This window comes from Pyrus communis, chromosome 3 (genome assembly GCF_963583255.1).
Source record: "Pyrus communis chromosome 3, drPyrComm1.1, whole genome shotgun sequence".
Taxonomy (NCBI): domain Eukaryota; kingdom Viridiplantae; phylum Streptophyta; class Magnoliopsida; order Rosales; family Rosaceae; genus Pyrus; species Pyrus communis.
This window is the reverse complement of record NC_084805.1, coordinates 4579409-4602331: the sequence shown is the minus strand read 5'-3', so window position 1 is coordinate 4602331 and position 22923 is coordinate 4579409. Positions and strand designations below refer to the sequence as shown.

At 37.4% G+C, this 22923-nt stretch overlaps 2 protein-coding genes across 2 annotated transcripts; both read left to right on the top strand.

Annotated features, from left to right (window-relative positions):
* Positions 1-375: 375 nt before the first annotated feature.
* LOC137729009 (glutamyl-tRNA reductase 1, chloroplastic-like) lies at positions 376-3396 on the top strand. Its single transcript, XM_068467825.1, has 3 exons — positions 376-858; positions 1643-1884; positions 1983-3396. The coding sequence occupies exons 1-3, from the start codon at positions 600-602 to the stop codon at positions 3108-3110; spliced, it is 1629 nt and encodes a 542-aa protein (XP_068323926.1). The 5' UTR covers positions 376-599; the 3' UTR covers positions 3111-3396.
* Positions 3397-4556: 1160 nt separating this feature from the next.
* Positions 4557-8122, top strand: LOC137728941 (protein RMD5 homolog). Its single transcript, XM_068467752.1, has 2 exons — positions 4557-4890; positions 6765-8122. The coding sequence occupies exon 2, from the start codon at positions 6796-6798 to the stop codon at positions 7960-7962; it is 1167 nt and encodes a 388-aa protein (XP_068323853.1). The 5' UTR covers positions 4557-4890; positions 6765-6795; the 3' UTR covers positions 7963-8122.
* Positions 8123-22923: the final 14801 nt, after the last annotated feature.

Below are 22923 nucleotides of genomic sequence, written 5' to 3'. Positions count from 1 at the left end.
AGCAGCCCTGACAGTGGGCCCCCTTGTCGTGTGCTAAAGGCTCACGGGCCACGTGGGGCAAGTGGGCAAGTGAACGGGCCGAGAGTGGGGTAATTTTGGGCGAGTCCACGCGTTTATGGACTAAATCTTGGGGGGTATTTGGCTTTTAGCCCAAAAATTTGGGTTGGGTTGTGTTATGTTTGGGGGGAGGGGGTGGGGGAGGGAAATAAGTGAGGTATTTTAGCTTTTAGCCTAGGATTGGATGTAGTCTTAGGCATGGACGGTGGTCAATTAATGGAGTTGGCGAAGTACTAATGCCAAACACACTCCTCTTCCTTTTTTATTTGGTTTGGTTTGACGGTTTTGGTCTGCCATCAAAATTCAAAACGTGTTGTTCAATTTTGACATTGGCTTCCGCCCTTCTGGTCGTCGGTCAGACTCAAACCTCTTCATCTTTCGCACCAAATCCCAAATCCCCAATAAAAATAAAACATTTGAATAATTCCTTCCACCATTCTCTCTCTCTCTCTCTCTCTCTCTCTCTCTCTCTCTCTCTTCATATACGCATCGCAGCTCATCTAATCATCCACCTTCAACTCGAATATCTCTCTCTCTCTCCAATGGCGGCGGCTGCGAGTGGCTTCGCGGCCTCTCTTCCACGGACCAGCGCGGAGCGCACCACCTCCTATTCTTTCTCTACATTGCATTCCCAAATCCGGATCCCCTACAGGCCTCTCCAAACCACAACGCTCAGGGGAGGACCCGCTTTGAACCCTAGGTGTGAAATGGGCTCCGAGAATTCGGTTCAGACGGTCAACATCGGTTCCAGGTCTTTGAGCTCTTCGGCTCTCGAGCTCCTCAAAACCTCCGCAGCTGACAGTGAGTCCTTCATCTCCATTCAATTACTCATTTGCATATACCGTGCCTTCCCAATTGCATGGCAATTTTAATTTGTCAAATGACTTGATTTGCATAATATGCTCAATCCTTGATTTGGTATTTTAGTGTATTATTCAATTGGAAGGGTGGTTGCTAATACTAAAATCATTTTTCTTAATCACTAATTATGTGTTCATCTGCCAATTAGCATAGTTGGAAGTGCTTGGTTCCTAATAGTCTAAGGATGTTTGGTGATGAGTCCATGGGAGGTCTGAGGTTAGATTGTCTTGTTTGTTTAAGGAGAATTGCGGTGCGTCTCAGATCCTTTTGTAGGTGCAGGGTACTTGTTCTTCCGCTTTCTTTGGGGGTTTGGGCTAGTGGGTTCTTAATTGATCATGTTTACGGGCCTTAATCCAGCATTCAGATACCCATTGTCGAAATCTGGTTTTCTCAGAAGTTTGGAAACCATGAGGTGTCCGAGCGAGTCGCCATTTTTCTTTGATTTTTCCCATGTTGTCAAAAGATTTTCCCTTTCTGGGGTTTATGGGTTATAGTTGTAGTGGTATACGTGTGTGTACTTTCAGGGAGTGGTCATCTGTTTTGTGTTATATTTGGTGTAATCGTGATGAAATTTGCTAGCTGAATAACTAGCTGCCAGATAAATCCGGGGTTAATATTTGTATTTCCTCTCAACTCTCCATTTTGTACAGTGAGTGTGTAGTTATCTATCTTACAAAGATATTGATGGCACTACTTAATTTGGGGATCTTTTAATTTCTATTAGGATATACGAAAGAGAGGAGCAGCATTGCAGTAATAGGGCTGAATGTTCACACTGCTCCAGTTGAGATACGTGAGAAACTTGCCATCCCTGAAGCGCAGTGGTCTCAAGCCATTGGCGAGCTCTGTGCTTTGAACCATATAGAAGAAGCTGCTGTGCTTGGTACTTGTAACCGTATGGAAATATATGTTGTAGCTCTCTCTCAGCATCGTGGGGTTAAAGAAGTGACTGAATGGATGTCAAAGGTACGAATCTTATTTGTTCTTCTTTCAACAATTTTCCTTCATTCAGTTTATTGGCAAAATTATGTTAAAATGGGTTAATTATTTACCTTTTTCTTCAGGTCAGTGGTGTTCCAGTCTCTGAGCTTTGTAAACATCGGGTTTTGTTGTACAACAAAGATGCCACCCAGCACCTATTTGAAGTAGCTGCTGGGCTTGATTCTCTTGTGCTAGGAGAAGGTCAAATCCTTGCTCAAGTCAAACATGTTGTGAAAGTTGGACAGGGAGTACCAGGTTTTGATAGGAAAATCAGTGGTCTGTTCAAGCATGCAATCACTGTTGGGAAGCGAGTTAGATCTGAGACCAACATTGCCTCAGGGTCAGTTTCTGTCAGTTCAGCTGCTGTGGAGCTAGCCCTAATGAAGCTTCCAGAACCTTCTTATGCTACAGCCAGAGTGTTGGTGATTGGTGCGGGCAAGATGGGAAAACTTGTGATTAAACATTTAGTTGCAAAAGGGTGCACAAAAATGGTGATTGTTAATAGGAGTGAGGAGAGAGTGGCTGCCCTACGCGAAGAGTTAAAGGATGTTGAAATAATCTACAGGCCACTCTCAGATATGCTAGCATGTGCTGCTGAAGCGGATGTCATTTTCACCAGCACTGCATCAGAAACCCCATTATTCTTGAAAGAACATGTACAGACGCTTCCCTCTGTGAGTCCAGAACTTGGAAATCGGCTTTTCATTGACATATCTGTCCCTAGGAATGTGGAACCATGCGTCTCAGATCTTGAAGCTGCGACTGTATATAATGTAGATGACCTCAAAGAGGTTGTGGCTGCTCACAAGGAGGATAGGCTAAGGAAGGCTATGGAAGCTCAGACAATTATCACCGAGGAATCAAATAAATTTGAAGCTTGGAAGGATTCTCTTGAGACTGTTCCTACCATCAAGAAGTTTAGAGCTTATGCTGAGAGGATCAGGGCTTCCGAGGTTGAAAAGTGTTTGTCAAAGATGGGTGATGATATCTCTAAGAAGCAAAAAAAGGCTATTTACGATCTTAGCATGGGAATAGTGAACAAACTCCTTCATGGTCCAATGGAACACCTCAGATGTGATGGAAGTGACAATCGTGCTTTGAGTGAGATACTAGAGAATATGCGTGCTCTAAACAGAATGTTTGATCTCGAGACAGATGCATCTTTGTTGGAAGAAAAGGTTCGAGCCAAGGTGGAACGAACCCGGAGATAAGGAGCCCTTTGTAGCTGTTTTTGTCCTAGCTCGAGTTGCAATTATATTAGAGCTCCACGTACTGACGCTGCTGCTTGCCATTGCATGCATAGAAAGTAATTTGGAGGCTTTGTGTTTATTGATTTATATTCTTGGGGGACAATTAAATCTGCCCAAATCAACGTAGTTAACAAATGTTCAAGATCGTAGGCACCAAAGCCAAAGTTTTGAGGGGAAATTGATGTAATTCTTGTAACAATTCAATGAAATTTCAGTGTTATAGTCTAGATAACACTACTTTTAGACATGTCCTCTTTCTTTTTCGGGAGCATTTTGCGTACAACCTTAATTCAAATTGTATGCTGACCACCCTCCTTCCAAGATGTGAACAATATAACTCTTACTCAAAATTCTTCGTATTTTAATCACAGAGCTTTGTACTTATGTTCAGAACCGTTTATACTATAAATCACACTGTAAAGATCATCTCTGCAAAAAATAAATTAAAACTAAGATCGTTTAATTAATCTATTGTAGCAAATACATAGACGATTCATAATGTTTTTGCCAATACCGTTTCTTTGTTTTTAAACAGTTTGATGACTAAACGATCTTAATTTTAATTAATTTTTGGCAGAGGTGATCTTTATAGAATGATTTATAATATGAACGGTTCTTATTATAAACATGAAGTTTTATAAATTAACAACGAACAATTTTGAGAAATTTTGAGAAAAAGTTCATACTCATCTTTGAGTAGTTAAGTATTATTCCTAAAATATCATGTCTTTTTTTTTGGAAGCATATTTTATTTTATTAATGTTCATCAGAAATATCTTCGTCTTCAACGTCAAAATGATCAATTGCCTCTGGTGGAGATGTTGAAACGGTAGAAATCACTGAATCCAAGAATCTAGTAACTATTAATAAAACTCTATATGTCAACTGAAAAATGATGAAAAGATCAAAATAGTTTTACTGTTTTTTTTCCTCAATTTCACAACTATGTAATCATATCAGTTGTCTTTATTTTCTTTTTTACATTTTTCTTTCAAATAAAAATCTTAATGACAAAATATTTACTGAAAAATAGTCGCAAAAAATATAAACGACTCAATAGCAAAGAATGGTTTAAAGATTGTCGCCAAAAAGTTAGTGGAAAGACATATCCTTTCCTTCTAATCTATCAAGTTTGGGGTTCCGGACCATTGAAATTTGATCTAACGGGCTCACTTTAAAATTTATAATAACTTTAGTCGTTGAATCAAATTTAATGGTTCGGATCTCCAAACTAATGGATTAGAAGTAGAGATCAAATCTTTTGCATCGAAAATAGGTGTGACCTTCCTGTGGCCTCAATAAGTGTCTGACATATTTATTATCTTAACTTTTGTTAATTTTGTTATCATAAATTTAATATATATAAGTTTATTGGAGCAAACCACACCCACTTTGGATGCAGAAGATTTGATTTCTTAGAAGGAAGGGATCTTTTCCAAAGTTAGCATGGGTGGAATTGTTTTATGGAAAACGCATGGGTGGAATTGTTAGTCGTACACAAACAAAACCCTTCGACCTCCAAACTTCCCAGAAACGTAAAGGAAAAGGATACAGGCGATATTACGTAGAGCTCAAGGGCAAATTCAGCAGACCAACACACTCGCACGTGTACCACCAAAATTTCTCTCCCAAACTCGCACGCTTGCGTTCTTCTCTCTGTCTTCTCTCTCTCCTCAATCTCCCAACATCGAACCAGAGCTTCTTTTCGAGGAATTTACCCCCTCGACTTCGATCCAATTCGGTAAATTTTCATTTACTTTAACTGAATTTTTGTGAAATATCAATTTCTTAATCTCTGTTTGGTTGCCGAGAAATAGTAGGAAAAAAAAGTGAAATTAAATTCCAAATCTTATGTTTTGTGTAAAGGCATGATTGAATCGAAACTAGCTGAACGAAGTCATTTTTTTTTTTTTAATTCAGTTTATTTTCTTATCGAATCAAACAAGGATTGGGGTTGTCTAAAATTAGTAGTAGCAGTTGTAATTATCAGGCTCGAGGGTGGAGATTTTAATTTTTGTTTTTTGTTTTTCGTTCACAAAGTGTGAAATTGTGACGTGTTTTCGCTACCCGGTGTTTTTGAAAAGTAAAATTAGTAGTAGACTTAATTGGATGAGTAGTGAAATTTGGTTTGGTGTGGGATTGTAATTTCGCAATTGCTTTCTGTGTAACTTGAATTTGGCATTGTCTCTGTTTTTACAAGTTTCAAAATTTCAATGAGGGTGTGCAAAATTTGATCTTTGATGAATTATTGGGTTGCATTTTATTGATACGTTCTTTTTCGTTACTGGAACAATTTATTGATCAACTGATACAATTAGGAGCAAGAAAAGGTATTCCTTGCTTCTCCTTAAGGTTTCTCTTTTGTGTTTTTTTCTTGAAGGCAGCAAATCGTGTCTAATATTTATTGAAGATAATGCGAGTTTTGTGTTTTTTCTGCCTACTTTATCTTTTTGTAAGCAATTTGTGATATCACTCTAGCGCTTGATTTAATGAAGATAATAGAGAGTTTTATATATTGGTTGCTAACTTTATCATCTTGTAAGCAATCCATGATATCACTGTGGTGTTTTTTGTTGGAGGTTTTTGTGAACTGTAGGGAGAATACCTACCTTGTAGTTGTTGTTACTTTGCTTTGCAGTAGCTTAATAGAATCTTCTTCTTCTATCTGTGGCGTCTTCATTCATCATTGTCAAGTTGTTGGCCTTGGGATATGTCTTTCATACATAGAAGAGAGCTTCTTAAAACGGAGTGATGGAAGATGTTGAATTGGTGTTTGTATGATATGGATGGTGTGGGGACATTTCATGTGTGCATTTATCTTCATGAACTTCAGAAGCCTCGTTTTGCATGTATGATTCCGTGCAACCCAAGATGCAGCCCTCACTTGACTGTTTAATCAGTTGAGTAATTTAAGCACCAAAGGTGTTTTAGGCATTTTTGTTAATGGACGTTATATTGTTCATAAGAATATTTCCACTCTTGGCATCATGTTGTTGTATATGTTCTTCATATAGTGTATTCAAAGTTTAAATATGATGTGTTCTGTGCTTTTATTTGTCCAAATATCATACCTGCCCCTTCATTTGGTCACTTCCCTTCTTTGCTTGATCCTTGAAAATGATTGCCTTGAAAATAAACTCTTCTATGGGATTTAGTGGTGGTCCGTAACTGAAGTTAGGATGATTTTTCACATAGATTGGCATGCTGTGTAGAACCTTGTCTGATTTTGGGTCATGGGATTCAAAATTTTTAAAGTATGGTTCGGACCCGTATATCTCTATCCGCAATACCAATTTACTGTAGTAAAGATGACTAGCTAACTCAGGTGGAGCTGTGCAGGAATCTAACTACTATGGCATAAAATGTCATCTGCCTACCCTTCTCTATAATTTGGTTCAGTTATCCTCTTTGATCGTTATTGCTCAAATGAATTTTTTAATTATTCTCATTAGTGGCGTAACTTTCCATTTTCTTAGCTTTTGTTAATTGCCTTTAGCACAATTATGTCTGAGGAGAAACAAAATTCCAGCCTTCTGATAATTGCATTCAAGAAAATACATTTGTGTTGCTTATTTTGTGGTGTTGTGGAGTCAAAGAAACTTTTGCCTTTGTCAGCCTTGCAGGAGCCTGCCACTTGGACAGGAAGATGGAGCTAAGTACCATCAAAGATGCATTTGAGTGTGTCGTTAAGAAGCAAAAGCTATGTTGTTCTAAATCCCAAGACGTAATCTACCAAGTTGGTCGTGAAATTGAACAGACACTGACAGAAATCCTTTCGGCTCATGATCCCACTTCTCCTGTTGATTATAGATCTGTCCTTGCAGACCTTAAAGTCAAACTCAATGGAATTGGCCCAATCCCCCAGTTAGAAGGGTCACATAAGGAACTAGTTGTAAACCTTAGCAAGTACACTAAACTCCTTGAAAGGTCTTTGAATTCCGACATATCAAAAGCATACAGATATGTTGATTTTGACCATCATATTGTGAATCAGATGATTGCGAATCATTTTTATCGGGAAGGTTCATTTAATCTGGGAGATGGCATAATAGATGAGGCTGGAGAACCAGAATCAACCATTTTAAAATCTCAGTTCATGGAATTGCATCAGATAGTTGAGGCTATGAAGGTTAAGAACCTTGAGCCTGCTCTGAACTGGGTCTCGGCTAACCGTGAGAAGCTGAATCAAATTGGTTCGAATCTCGAGGTTAAACTTCATAGTTTGCAGTTTCTGGAGATTTTACAAAAGGGAAATCTAGCCAGTGCACTTCAGTATGCCAGGACTTGCCTTTCTCCTTTTGCTTCCCCTCCCTCCCCTCACAAGGATGAGGTCGTGAAGCTCATGGGTTGCCTGATATATGCTGGAAGGCTGGACAGCTCCCCATATTCTGAGATTACATCCCCAACCCATTGGGAGAAATCGATGGAGGATCTTACACGGCAGTTCTGCAGCCTCTTGGGGCAGTCTTATAATAGCCCGTTGAGTATGACAATGGCTGCTGGTTTTGAGGGGTTGCCGACTCTCTTAAAGCTGGCAAATGTAATGGCTGCAAGGAAGCAGGAGTGGCAGGCAATGAAACAATTGCCAGTACCTGTGGACTTGGGAAAGGAATTTCAGTTCCATTCAATATTTGTTTGTCCTGTGAGTAGAGATCAAGGCAGCCAAGAGAATCCACCTATGTTGATGCCGTGTTTGCATGTACTCTGCAAGCAGTCGATCTTGAAGCTGTCAAAAAGCGGCACTCGTACATTTAAATGCCCATACTGTCCGGCGGAGGCTTCAGTTGCTCAGTGCAGACCGCTATATTTCTGAATGGTATTTGATGGTCCTCTGCAAGAAGAGATGTATGGTAAGATATACGGGGAAATAGCATCCATGTGGGTTATCAGTTTGTATATAGAAATTCCTTCTGGACTCGTTTGATTCTTGATGTAGGATTAATTTGCATAAAAGTGTCGAACTTGCCTCTTTATGTGTTGGAATGTGATGCGATACAAAGTTTCTGTTTGAAAGTTTGAAACCACCCTAGAAAATGACCATTGCCTCTCTCATCAAGGAATTGCAATGTGTAGATTGCGTGGTTGAAGAACAAACCAAAAGTTGAGTTTGTACGGCCCCAATTCTAATTGTAAATGATGGCAAGTAGAAGGTGAAGTAGTGAACCTAGTGGTGGGTTTTTTTTTTTTTTTGAAAGGAGACCAACTGGTAGTTTCATCACTATATGATAGAAGTTTTTTGAGTGAGTAGTGCAAGGTGGTGGAATTTTGTGATTTAGAATTAAAAGAATATTAAAACCTCTTTCTTTTGTCTCCTTTTTCTCTCTCTCAAACTCTTTGTGTGAAAGTGAAGCACAAACCCAGGAAACTTTCACCGCCTGTCCTAGCCTTTGGCTTAGGTGCTGGAGGCATCTACACCTCCTCCTTTCTTCTTTTCCTATCTCTTCTTTCTTCCTCCCCCCTTCCTCCCCCCCCCCCCCCACCCCCGAGCTTTTCTCAGTTTCTCTCTCCTTTGCCCTCTCCCTCTTTTCCTCCCCTCTCATCTCCTCTGTTCATTCCTTTTCCCCACATCCTTGATCCTCTTCCTTCTACATTTCCAGTTTTCTTCCTTCCTTTTTAATTATCGGTTCTCCCTTGAGTTTAACCTTAGTTTTTCTTGAGACGAGTCTCAACTATTTCGGGCTTCATGCCCTTTATCCAGTGTTTTTCGCGAGAATTTATCAAATATAGCAAAAAATTAATCCTTAATTTCAAAAATATCAGTTTTTATAAAAACTTTCATATATTTTCAAAATCTTACTTAAATAGACATAACTACCCTCAATTTATATGAATAACTAATTGTTAGACTTACAAACTTTGCTATAATCTCTAACTAAAACTTTCTCCTTTTTTTCTTCTTTTCTTTTCCAAACGAGAGCAAAAGTTTTCTCTCAATTTTATTTTAATAAATAATCAAGGAAACCTTTCTTTCTCACATGGTTCACAGAAAACACTTGTATGTTATAAAGTGAACTATCAGAGTAAAGAAATAAAAGTAATTATCTTTTAATTGTCGGAAATGTAAAGAATTATACGTACAACCAAAATAAACAATAAAATGATCAAAAGAAAATATTTATTCGTTGCACCCTAATTTCTTAGCCCAAACAATAAAATGATAGAAAGAAAATTGTATTCATAAAACTCCAATTTAAAAGGGTTCTACAAAGTAGGATGTAGTTGAACAGGATTCCTGCAAGCTTGTTTATAATGGCCATTTGAACCACATTTTGAACACTTTCGAGTTGATTTTTCTACTCCATTGATAGGAGCATATTCATGCTACTTAAATGGCTAGTTCTCGTGCATTTACGTTATGTTTCTTTAGTTATTTTAGTCCTTTATGCTTCTTTTGTGTGTTTTCAGGTTCTAAGGGCAAAGTATGCAAAAGGATGCCTCTTAGAGCCTTTTGGAGCAAATTAGAGTTTGGAATGGATTGCATATGCTTAAAGCCAAGTAGATGGACGAAATTGAAGACCAAACCATTCACTTATCACTTATCAAACCATTCACTTATCACTTATCATAACCATAACCATACCTTCTCCCTTTAATCCACATGCAAACACATTCATAAACAACACCCAATCTGCCCAAAAGCCGTGCATCACACATGCATTTCCAGCTCCCCCCTTTTTGCATTCCCATCCCATTCCACATGCATTCACTTCATCATTGCAGCCACATTTCCACCCACATCCATTTAATCATTGCAACCATTGCAGAAAAACACCATCATTGCCGTGGCTTTCATACACTCTCATCCTTTACCATTTCAGCACATGCCCTCCCATCCTTTACCATTGCAGCCACATGCATTTCCCCCTTTATCATTTCAGCACATGCACTTCCCTATTAATCCAAACACCATCTCCATTCACACACCAAATCCATCCCTTATTGCCGTGGCCTCCCCCTTCCATTTTCACCACTCCCCAAACCATTCACACCATCAAACTATCCTTAGACCTTGTGCTACAACGAAGAGGAAGATAAGAGGGCCTAAACGTTCATACAATTCAAGTTTGAGTTGTCGGAATGTTTAGGTGTTTCTTTGATTCTCTTTGTTTTGTACGTATGAGGAACTAAACTCCCCTTGGCTAGGGGGGGATTCGAAATATATGTTTATGCTTGCATTTTGATTTGATTACTTCTAATTGCGTTTCATAAGTTGTGGATTCAATTTGTTTAACCGTTTGATTGAGAACTTATTTATGTATGTTTATTGAGAGTGCACGCTTAATTTTCATGCATGAATATGACGCTAGAATATAAGTGAGTTTCAACTAATAGTTACGAACTTATATTCACAAGTAGTGGAGGTTGCTTATAAACAATCGCGTTAAACGAATTCTTGGCATAAGTTTCATGCAATCATAGTAACGAATGCCTCGTCAACACTTATAATTTTCATAGAGCGTAATGATTCTTGCTTGTATCTCTATTATGCAATCATGTAGGGGACTTATGGGGAATGTTTTGGGTTGTCTTATGCAATCATCCAATTCAATAACGTTAGGAAGATTTGAAGGTTAATTAGTGCATCACGGTTAACTTGGGGTGTTGAGAATTCATGGTTTATTGAAATGCAATTGGAAATCATTTTATTATGCAAGTGTAACATGTGTGGAGATGAACCCCTTAGCTAGCCTTCATTCCATTCATTCTATCACAATTTCATATTTACATTCTGTCTAGTTTATTAACTTGTTTCTGTTTTCATGTTTAATTTAACTTGTTGTTCAATTATATTAAACATGTGGAACTAATTTCTTTTTAGTTAGAGGCGAATTTGAAGCCATGGACATATGTTGGTTATGATTTGATTTACTCCAGTTATGAATTCATGAACTTTAGATGTGGTTTACTTTTCTATTTTGATTAAGAACTTGTTTATGTATGTGGGTTGAGGGTCGACACTTAATTTGCATGCCTAAACTTGATGCTAGGATATAAGGGAATTTCACCTAATCGTTATGAACTTATATTCATGAGTAGTAAAAATCGCTAGTCACGATTGTGTTTAGTAAACCCTAGGTTGGATTAACATGCGTATTCCATAGTTATGAATGCCTAGTCGATGTTTATGATTTCCGTTGAACTTAATGATCTTTGTTGAATGTCTCTATCATGCGTATTCCATAGTTAGGGACTTTGATTAGGAATAATTTGGTTGTAATGCGTATTCCATTCAATCCAATGAATCTAGGGAAATCTGAAAGTTAATTTAAGCGGACCTAATTAACTTGGAGCATTGTCATTCATCGTTTGTTGAAGTCATAACTGGGAATCAAATTATATGCATATGCTCATGTGTGGATAAGGAACCCTCTAACTAGTTTCTCATCATTCTATTTCATCAATTTCGTTTTTACAATCTGTTTTAATTAGAATTTGTGCATTTAGTTAATCTCGTCCAAAACTCAATCCCCCTTTACTTTATTGTTCAATTTAGTTAGAAATCAATTTAGTTTGTGTTTTTAAGAGTCTTGAGTCAAGTTACAACTTAATTTCGTCCAAATTTGTGTTTATACTCAAAACTGCCCAGAAAGTGGTTTTTAGGCAGATTTGAGTGTGTTTGTGCTGTTTTGAGTCTTTTAGTTTGTTTGAGTGTTTTAAAGTTTAGTTTTGCATTCTTTGAGTCTAGTATAGTGTTTTATATTGTGTTTTTACGTTTTTGAGTCAAATCCAAGTGATTAACAATCCCTCCTAATCCCCGGTCCAGAACGATCCCTACTTACATACTTACTACAATTTGACAAAAAGAGGGTTTAATTTGTGTGCGTATAAATCTCGCATCATCCATGTGATGGGATCCTCTTTTCTTTGCGCCTACCATATCTTCTTTGTGTAATTGGTGGTAGGACAATTCTTTCACGCACATCATCAGTTACTATCCAATCAATTTGATCACCAACTGGCCATATAACTTCTGCATAGGCAATGACTAAGGAGTTTGTAGTATATTAATGAGAACACATAGGATAACATGAAAGTTGTCTGTGTCTACATGCAACACAAGCATGTGAGCAAGGGAGTTGGTCAAGATCAAATTGTCGGCATGTGCAATTATTTTCCTCTAAATTCACAACTTCAATATGAGATCCATCGTATACATGAAATGAGTATGTTGCAATGAGCGATACCTACATGTTCACATACATATATATTACTCAAACAAAAGAAGAACTAAACAACCAAAAAAAATATTCCCAACCAAATCACCTTGAGTAACAAAGTTAAGACCTGTTTGTAATGGGTCATCATTATCTTCCGAATAAAATACTTTCTGCTTTAATGTAACACACAAGGGAATCTTTCAAGACCTCGAAGGGTTTTCAAAAATAAATGCCCTCACATCATCATCATCAACTATATCTGCAGGCCATGTAGTTTCCATTGCGTTATATATGACTTTCATACTTATCTCATACTCATTTGGGTCCACATTCACAATACCATGTACTTTCTTCTGAAGCTTCACAAATGTAATTTTGTCTAAAACAAGTAACCCTTTCGTTTTGTAATTTTTGTACGTTGAGTTAGCCCACCTCCTACTATAGTTGACACACCCCGACCGACGTAGTCATGTGCACAGTGCGGAAGTATAATTAATAAAACAATTACGAATAAATAAAAACCAAACTACTAAATAAACTAGTTAAAGTAATACGCTAGTGTAAGGCTAAGTGTGATAAACATAATCAGAGCACAAAAAGCCTAAGCGCAGTCTAGTAGGACGAATACTAATTACACAACACCCAAAGGTGATCCTACATTTGTGATGCTCTGTCAGAACCACCGTCAAAGTCCTCATGATCCACCAAAGCGCTTCTACCTAAAACCTGGAGGGGCGCAAAACAGAAAGTGTGAGTGGGCAAAAACAAAGCTTTTCAAAATCATTTCATTTCTCAAAAGTTCTAACCCCTCACCATAAAACCTGTCCCAGAAAATAGAATATATGAATATATATATATATATATATATATATTCAACTGACACACTCCAACCGAAATTAAGGCGTGCTGGCCGTCACGCCTTGATTTCGGTCGGGATGTGTCAGTTTGGTATCAGAGCACAAAAAGCCTAAGTGCAGTCTAGTAGGACGATTACTAATTACACAACACCCAAAGGTGATCCTACATATGTGATGTTCTGTCAGAACCATCATCAAAGTCCTCGTGAGCCACAAAAGCGCTTCCACCTAAAATATATATATATATATATATATATATATATATATATATTCAACTGACACACCCCAACCGAAATTAAGGCGTGCTGGCCGTCACGCCTTGATTTCGGTCGGGATGTGTCAGTTTGGTATCAGAGCATAAAAAGCCTAAGTGCAGTCCAGTAGGACGATTACTAATTACACAACACCCAAAGGTGATCCTACATATGTGTTGTTCTGTCAGAACCATCATCAAAGTCCTCGTGAGCCACAAAAGCGCTTCCACCTAAAACTTGGAGGGGCGCAAAACAGAAAGTGTGAGTGGGCAAAAACAAAACTTTTCAAAATCATTTCATTTCTCAAAAGTTCTAACCCCTCGCCTGGACCGAATCATGAGAAAGGTTGGGCGTTAATATCTACGCAAAACATCATGCATTTCAGCAATGGAAGACGAACCTTGTTGATTAAGGTGCTATTCTAGAAGTTAACTTCCAATTACTTTTACGCATTGAAAAAAATTAAATTAATATTGCTTACCAAACCAACATAAGATGAATAAAAACACAGAAAGAAAAACTTTATTCCGTAAACTCTAATTTTTCAAATATGCACTGAAGAACTATTAGCACTACCTCTAATTGATTGGCAAATGCTATTAGATTTGTCAATCTTCCATTGACATAAAAAACCTAATTTTTCTAATATGCGCTAAAGAATTTCTATTTCGTAAACTTTACAAAAATTGACAATTCGTTCTTCAATAAAAGTCAACCAAAGGAAGAAACTACAAAAGCAAAGAGAAAACATAGACTAGGAAGAATGAAAAAATTAACCATCTACACTCACCTTCATACGTTTAGGGTTGCACAAAGTCTCCACAGTAGCCGATGTCTTCACTATCTCTCCACTATTTTTTAGGTTTTGCCGTCCAAAATATCAATCTAATAGGGTTTTGGTTTTTTTAATTTATTTGGTTTTAAAGTTTAAGGGAATTTGTGTCTATTTAAGTGATATTTTGTATATATTTGAAAGTTTTTATAAAAAATAACATTTTTTAAATTAAGGGCTAATATTTGGCTATATTTGATAAATACTCATTTTTCGCCTGCTTTTACTGTTTTTTGTCTTTTTAAATTTTCCTTCCTCCCACTTCCTTAGCCGTGATATTCTATCCCCACCCCACCATGTGCTCGGATCGATGGGTTTCGATCAAAAATTGAATCTCATATCCACTTCTCTCCCTCATTCCACCTCCCCCAACCAACTTGTCGGATCTTCATTGAGGTCAAGTGTTCTGTGGCCTTAGCCACATTAAGGGTATTCTACAAACCCCTTTAGCTCACTTTCTACCCATAAGATACCTTCTTTGTATATATTTGCAAGGATTCGGGAAGGGGACTTGGTGATGTCTACCTTCTCAGTTCGGAGTTTGGTTTCCTCCGTAGATGTGGCGGCGGCGATCTGGTTTATGCTGCTTGAGATTAAGATTTTTGTTGAAAATTCTACTTGAGAATTTTTCCAATTCCACATATATAAGCAAATTAAACACCTTTTGGAAATCCCACAAAGTTTTTCTGTTGTGTTGGGCTACTCCAATGGCCTGATTTTCGTTAAAAACAAACACGAGGATATTGGTTTGTGGAATCCGTCAATTCAAAGGTGGAAGACGATTCCTTACCCAACAACCATTGATCGGATTCTGCCAGGTTTATGCAAGACCCTCTTCTATGGACTCTGGTATGATTCAACTCATGATGACTATAAAGTTTTAGCAATTGTGAAGCTTGCGCATACGATGGAGATAAGGGAGGAGAAGATAGTAGCAGGTAGTGTATCTGTGTGTTATCAAGTCTCTATATATAGCCCAACTCATGGAAAAGGATCCCAACCTTGCCTTGCAGCAGTTCTGCTTGTCACCTTGCTGGTTCAATCGTGTCTTTGGAGGATGTTCTAGCTGGGCTCATGCATAACAAATCGGATAGAAATCCCTTCAAAATTCTAACCCTTAATCTTTCTAGTCACAAGTACGAGGAGTTTCTCCCACCACCTATCAACGGGGGTGGTCTATTTATACACCTTCGTTTGGAGGTTTTGGGAAGATCTCTATGTTTTTCCGCAGTTTGCTTATACAACTGAAGTGATGTTTGGATTATGAAAGAATGTGGAGGGACAAAATCATGGACCCTGCTTTATTCTATTAAGGAGGCAGCTTTGTCTTGGAGAATCTGTAGCTGCAAACCTTTGGTGTTTTCAAAGGATGGTGATAAGGTTCTTGTGTCGCAACACTCTACAGACTACTATAGCCTTTTTTTGGGTATAATTTAGAGACAAAGAGTGTCCAACATGTTGAAATTGACGGTCTGCCCCATAAATTTACAACAACTGTTTGTGTGGGGAGCCTTTATGTCCCCGACGGTGATCCTGTTCTGTGATACAGATCAAGACTTGAAGCCGCAAGATTATTTTCTTCTTCTTCTCTTGTATTTATCTCATCTGCCTTGTTTGCTTGCTTGCTTGTATTAGGATCTGCAAATAGATGGAATCCGAAATCTGAATATTTATTTCCTTCTGGGTGAGGTTTATTTGGATTTTGCAGAAAGGTTGTTGATAACTGTAACTAGTATTCTTTTGTATTAGGATGTATGGTACTTGTATATGCCACTACTGTGGTGCATAATTGACACAATCCGAGGACAGAAAGAAGAAACAGGAGAATTGAAATCCTTACAATTAGATACAGCAGGTCGCAGTAAGTCTTTCAAATTTTTTTGGTGTGTTTATTGAGTATTGTACTGATTTTTTGATTGCTCACACCGACCTTATTTTGTGCTACAGAAAAGATTTGATTTTTTCAAAACTATCACAACTTAATCAACACACATTTTCTGTTAAGATGGAACCAAATGAAGCTTGTGTTGTGCAGTGAACCAGTGAACATGATGTGGTGAACTTTTAGAAACCCAATTGTATATTATGCACATCATAAAAAGCAACTTTCTTTTCGGGTTAAACGTCTCCTAGGAGAAAATCATTTGCCAGGTGAAGCAGAATGGAGACTTTGGACGTATAGTCAATCTGGTAAACCTAAATCTCAAACTATAGCAAAAGAGTGTTGAATCTGTTTATTTCCATTGCTGCATGTGATCTCATCATCACTCGTATGGAAATTTTCTGGAACTCAATTTCTCGACCCATTTTGCCCATATATATATATATATATATATATATATATATATATATAATTTTTTGCTGCGGCCATTGTACGCAGAAGTAGTTTCTGTACTTGTTTTGGGTATAAGTTTGCTTGTTAACTCTCATTTAATGGTACTTTTGGCTTATATCAGAGCTTGTTTTTTGGTCATCAGGGTTTGCTTATTTATGCAGTGTATTTCCAGACCTTGTAGTCCATAAAAGGATTGCCAGACCTTGTAGTCCATAAAATAATAACTAATCCCACAATTAACCCAAATAAAGTGATTAAGTTACAAATTCTTTTCATTACCTCTCCCCTAGAGAACAACCTTGTCCTCAAGGTTTAAAATCCAAACTCTCGAAACTTGGCAGTGAAGGCATCAAAGTCTTCCCAAGTTGCTTCTTCTGCTATGGAACCATCCCAATGAACTAACACTTATACACCCTTCTCTGCAACACTTGATTAAGAACCTTGGTGCTGAAGTCATCTGTGGCTTGCTGTAGTAAAGCTGCAATAGGAATGACTTAAGACCCCAACTTTTTCTTCAAGCAACTGACATGGAAAACTGGATGAATCCTGGTTTCTTCTGGCAATCTCAGTTTGTAAGCTGCTTTTCCAATTTTCTCATTACTTCAGAAAGGACCATAAAATTTTAGGATGTAACCTGTGACAGGCATGAGAGTTTAAAGACTGTAACTGGTATCAAATACACCAAATCTCCCAGAGAATTCTCTCTCAGTTTTGTGCTTATCAACATGAGACTTCAATCTGTTTTGAGCCCATTTCAAGTTGGATTTCAACACTGCCAGCATCCTATCTCTCTCTCAAGTAGTGTTTGTTCTACCACTTTCAGCTTTTATGCCCATTTCGTAAGTAGTAATGAGAGGATGAGCTATTCCATATACAATTTCAAATGGAGTAAACTTGGCAGTTGAAGAATCAACTATGGTTGAGGCTTAAGCAAGGACACAGGTCGAGGGATTATGCTTCAAATTATTCAACTTAGCATCAATCTGAAGAGTTATTGCAATAGCATCATGCACAACAGAGGGCCTTAATAGCTTAACATCATATTTCAATTCACGTTTTAATCCTCCTAGAAGGTTACTTTTTAGCAAAATAGGACTAACATCACTGGATCTATTAGCAAGCCTATAAACTCCAAAATATAATCATTTAGGTTACCTGTTGAATTCGTTTGATCCGCATGGCAATAAATATGTGAAGTTGGCATACACATATACCACATTAGCATACTAATAGAGCTTTTAACGTATTTGAATCCCATAGGCCAACGTGAAGGTTTTCCAAGGAGGGAGTATTCTTATGAACTGAGTGTTGTGATTGCTTCGATCACAAGGGAGAAAAGTTATTTTGTAATGAAGACTAAATTGTAAGCTATTTTGAACTTAATTGTAAGGGGTAAAATGTTCAGGGTATAATTGTAAGGAACCTTAAAGTAATGGGAAACCTATAGTGGGTTGTTTTAGTTTGGACATGTGGCAGCGCAAAATGACCGTATAATGTTTCTCACATGCGTGTAATAGTCAGATTGGATTTTACAAATTAAAAATATATTCTCAACTTCATCTTCTTCTGCATGCCTCTCCATTGTTACCAGTCTAGGTTGATTTCCAGTAAATTGTAACATCTCCCCTTCTTTTTGAACTTCATGTCTTCTTCCTCTCGCTTCTTACATTGTTACCGGTCTATATCAATTTCCAGCAATAGGTTCTGATTCTGACATCCACCGAAATCTCTTTCGGTCGTCTTTGAAGAGATTCTTTACTAGATTTGGAGTGGTTGTGAATTTGAGCTTCAATGAAAAATGTTAAAAGAGTCGTGATTGGCAATCCAAGCCAAGAAAGCACGACTCCCAGTCAATAAGCCATGACTCCGAGTCAAGAAACCATGGTTGTTGTGATTAGAGTGAAAAAATGAGTGCAAGGAGGATGAGCTATTCTCAAGAAAGAAAGCGCTGACCTTAAAACCTGCGTTTTGGTGAAAGAATCTGTAGGACCATCTGGGTTACCCTCTGTCCGAGATGATGAACGTGTTACCATCGAAAATGAAGATTCTTACGATGTTTTCTTGGATTTTTATGCCTTTAGGCCCTTTATCAACACAAGTGAAGGTACTCGAATGCTCCATTAGATTGTACCTTCAGTTATGATGGTAAAGGCCCTTCGAGAACCTTCACTTGTGTTGATAGAGGGCCTTAAGGCATAAAAATCCAAGAAAACATCATAAGAATCTTCGTTTCCGATGGTAAAACGTTCACCATCTTGGACAGAGGGTAACCCAGATGGTCCTGCATATTCTTTCACCAGAACACAGGTTTTAAGATCAGCGCCTTCTTTATGGGAATAGCTTGCACTCCTTCTTTCACTCTAATCACAGCAACCATGGTTTCTTGACTCGAAGTCATGGCTTCTTGATTGGGAGTCATGCTTTCTTCTCTCGAATTGCTAGTCATGACTCCTTTAATGTTTTCCATTGAAGCTCAAATTCATAACCACTCCAACCCTAGTAAAGAATCTCTTCAAAGACGGCTGAAAAATATTTCGGTGGATGTTAGAATCATAACTTGTTACTGGAAATTAATATAATACATTTTGGTACGTATTAGCACATACCTTTAGGTACATTAGCACATACATTAGGTGCATTAATTCAATATAATACATTTCGGTGCATATATTTCGGTACACACATTTAGGTATATTAATTTATCATAATACATTTCGGTACTAACATTTAAATACATTAGTTCAATATAATACATTTCGGTACTAACATTTAGGTACATTAATTGAGTCTTTCAAGTTTGAAGACTAAATTAATGTACTGAAAGAGATTTTGGTGGATGTTAGAATCAGAACCTAAATTTTGGGATTTGGGGTAAAGAGGCGGAAGCTGTGGCGGAGAAATTGAGGAGGAAGAGGAAGAAGAAGGAGAATGGCATAATTGGAAGAACCCTAACCCTAGATTTGGGCAGTGGAACCGAAGATTGTGGTGAGAAATTATACTCCATCCCTGAGAGAGCTGAAGAGGAAGAAGCAGCTGAGAAAAAAATTGCAATTTATATACTTTTCGTTCTCAATTTTTATTTATTTTTATTTTTTTATTTCATAGTTCTTTTCTTCCTTGTTGGATTATGAGTTTTTTTCTTTTTTTTTTAATTTTTGTTCAATATCGATGTTATCGACACATCTGCTTTTACTGTCTAATTTTAATAATGATTTTTCAAAGCTACGGTTTAATTGTGGTCAAAACAGTGTGTCTTCTCTTTAACACTCAGGTTCATATTCACTTACTGATAATTAACTAGACACGTTTGGAAATAACTAAAAACATTGTTAGATTATTAAGACAAATTATTTTTGACATTGTTTGATTAAAAAAAAAAGTTAAAAGTGTTGTTAAGTAATAAAAAATCATTTTCATGTGCTTCCATCAAACAACATTTCAAGTATTTTTCAAAGAAAGTACTCACATTTGTACCAATAATATTGATGTAATAATGGAAGTACTTTTGAAACATAACTGTTTTTTTTTCTTTCAAAAAACCAATTCCAAATGAAACTTTTGAATATTGTTTTGTCAAAAACAATTTAAAAGAAAGAAAACTAAATAATTTTTTTATTAGCACCCTATATCTTGTTGAATACATACACTTCACATCAAAATTTATTAATTAATAACGTATCTATATATACAAAGCAAGAAGGCAAAAAGGTAGCAAGATCAAATTTGGAAGAGGTTAGTGGGCAGTTTTTTCCCTTTATTTTTTAATTTTTTTTAATAAAAAATATTTTAAACAAAAATAAAATTACAAGTAAAAAATAACACGTAAGCATGTGTTAGGACTAGTCTACATAATATGAAATGACAATTTAGTCTTCATAAGATTTGAATAAAAAAAATTATTTTCTAAATAATTTGCGTAAAAATTATTTAATGATATAAAAATTGAATAGAAAATAGAGCAAATTTAGTCTTCATATACTTACCATCTATTTGTCTCATCTCTTTAATAGAGGTAAAACCCGCTAACACATGTGAGTTTCATCTCTATTAGATAGATGATACAAATGAATGATACAAATATATAATAAGAATCACATTTTTATTCATAGATATTCCACCCACAACAAATGAAATGTCTAAATGGCTACACTGGTAAAACATTCACCATCTTGGACAGAGGGTAACCTAGATGGTCCTGCACCAGAATGCAAGTTTTAAGATCAGCACCCTTCAAATTTTAAGGACGAAATTTTCTTAACGGGGGTAGATTGTAACAACCTATCCCCAAATATTACAGTTTTATAATTTTAAAACGTGAATTTACGAATATACCCCTAACGAAGAAAGTGTTGACTTTCGCTGACTCTCGTTCTATGACATGTACAAACTTTTTTCTTAATTTATTCACATAGAACTCGTCACTACGAACGTGTAGGAGCAAGTGAAATCGAATTCCGAGTTACGATGAACGTTTTACAGAATTACGAAGTCGAAGGGCAAAGTAGTCAATTCATTATTCTAGATATCATGGTTGGATATTTGTTTTTTGGTGGGTTTTTGTGGCCGTGGGGCCCACTTCCCTTCCTTCCCCGTGTCATTTTCCTCCCTAAACTCTCGGGGACTCTCTCGAACTCTTTCCCTCATCTCTCTCCTTGTATCTTCCCCTCATCTTTGCAACTCTTTCTCCGAGCTTGCATAACCAACAACGACAGCATCACCTCCACTACCACTAGCCTCGCCACTCCGACGAGCACCATCACCATCTGTGGACCCTCCTTCCTCCCTCTCTCGAACTCTCTCATTTTCCTCAAACTTTCTCTCCCTTCTGTCGAACCCACGACACCATCACCATTCGCCATCTTATCCGGCGAACTGCACCACCAGGTAGCAATCTCGACGAAATTTACCACCCTCGTAACCCAGAAACCAGAAACATGGGGAAAACACGCTAACTCCCTCTATATCTCACTGCATCGCAGCTACCATGGCCACTGTTCATCATCTCCGGCGACCTCTCGCCGATGCCAACATAGGTAAGCTTTGAAAACATTCTAAACCTTCTCCTTTTATTCTCATGGTTCATTTTTTTATCGTGTTTGTATGTTTGGATGTCGGAGCATCACAAAAACAGCTCGGGGGAGACCTCAATAGATTATGGTGAGAACCTGCAACCTTCCAGGTCATGTTCCGACCAACTTCGGCCACGGGATAGGTATACTAATCTTCCTTGTTCCTTGGGCTTCAAATTGGTATATTAGATTGCTATTTTTAGTTGAGATTCGAGGATGAACAGAGCTTTCAAATTATGGCTTTCTTCTTCCATTAAATTGGGTCGACCCAACCCGACAACCCAACAACCCGACCATTTGACCCGACTCGTTGACCGACCCCTTGACCCATTAACCCGACACAGATAAAATATTCTTGGGAATATTCCTTATGTTGATTTTTACAAAAAAATTTTGGGAACATTCTTAGACTAATTTCGACGCACTGAGTCCATTTTTGACATCCATTTAGTGAAATTCTGAAGTTTTAACGTAGTTGACCGGCTCGGCATCTCGATTGACTTTTCATGTCAACCGTTGACTTTTTCGTTGACTTTTCCCAGGACCCCTCATAGGGTAATTCGACGCCCTGATACCAAATTCGCGTTCTGTTTTTCCAAATTCAATCATTTTAGTAAGGTTTTACTAATTAATCCATTTATGTGATTAGGTGCATTTGTTAGTGGCAATTCAGTCCTCCCTAGTTCGAATGGCTCTTTGGCAACAAAGTATCTATGAGTGAACCCCTTCTTAAATTGTAGCTTTTTATTAAATGCTAGGCTTGCATTCATGAAAAGCATGGTTTCATGATTTTACGCTTCATGATTTATTTACGATTTGTTGAATTTACGTTTACGAAAAATTTATGAACCATGGCTTTTTACGGCTTATAAATTGACATGTTTAGAGGAATCACATTTATGGCTTGTTTATGATTTCAGATAAGGGTGCAACTTGGGTTGGGCAAATCCGAACCCGTCCATGTCCAACCCGAACAAGCGGGTTCTTTTTTAGTTATAACCTGCTCGAACATAACCCAATTTCAACCCATTCATTGATTGGATTGAGTTGGATTGATCATTTGCCCGTCCATCCCCAACCCAACCTAACCTGACTAACCAAACCCAGTCTAACCAGATTGTAACCCATATCAATTATACTCATACTACACCCAAGTGTGCCAAGTAAAAAAACCAACACCATTTCTAATAATTTTTTAGTAAATTACCCTTTACAATTACTTAAGCTTTTAGGGAATAAGAGGCTTTGATTAGTCAGCCCATATTCGCA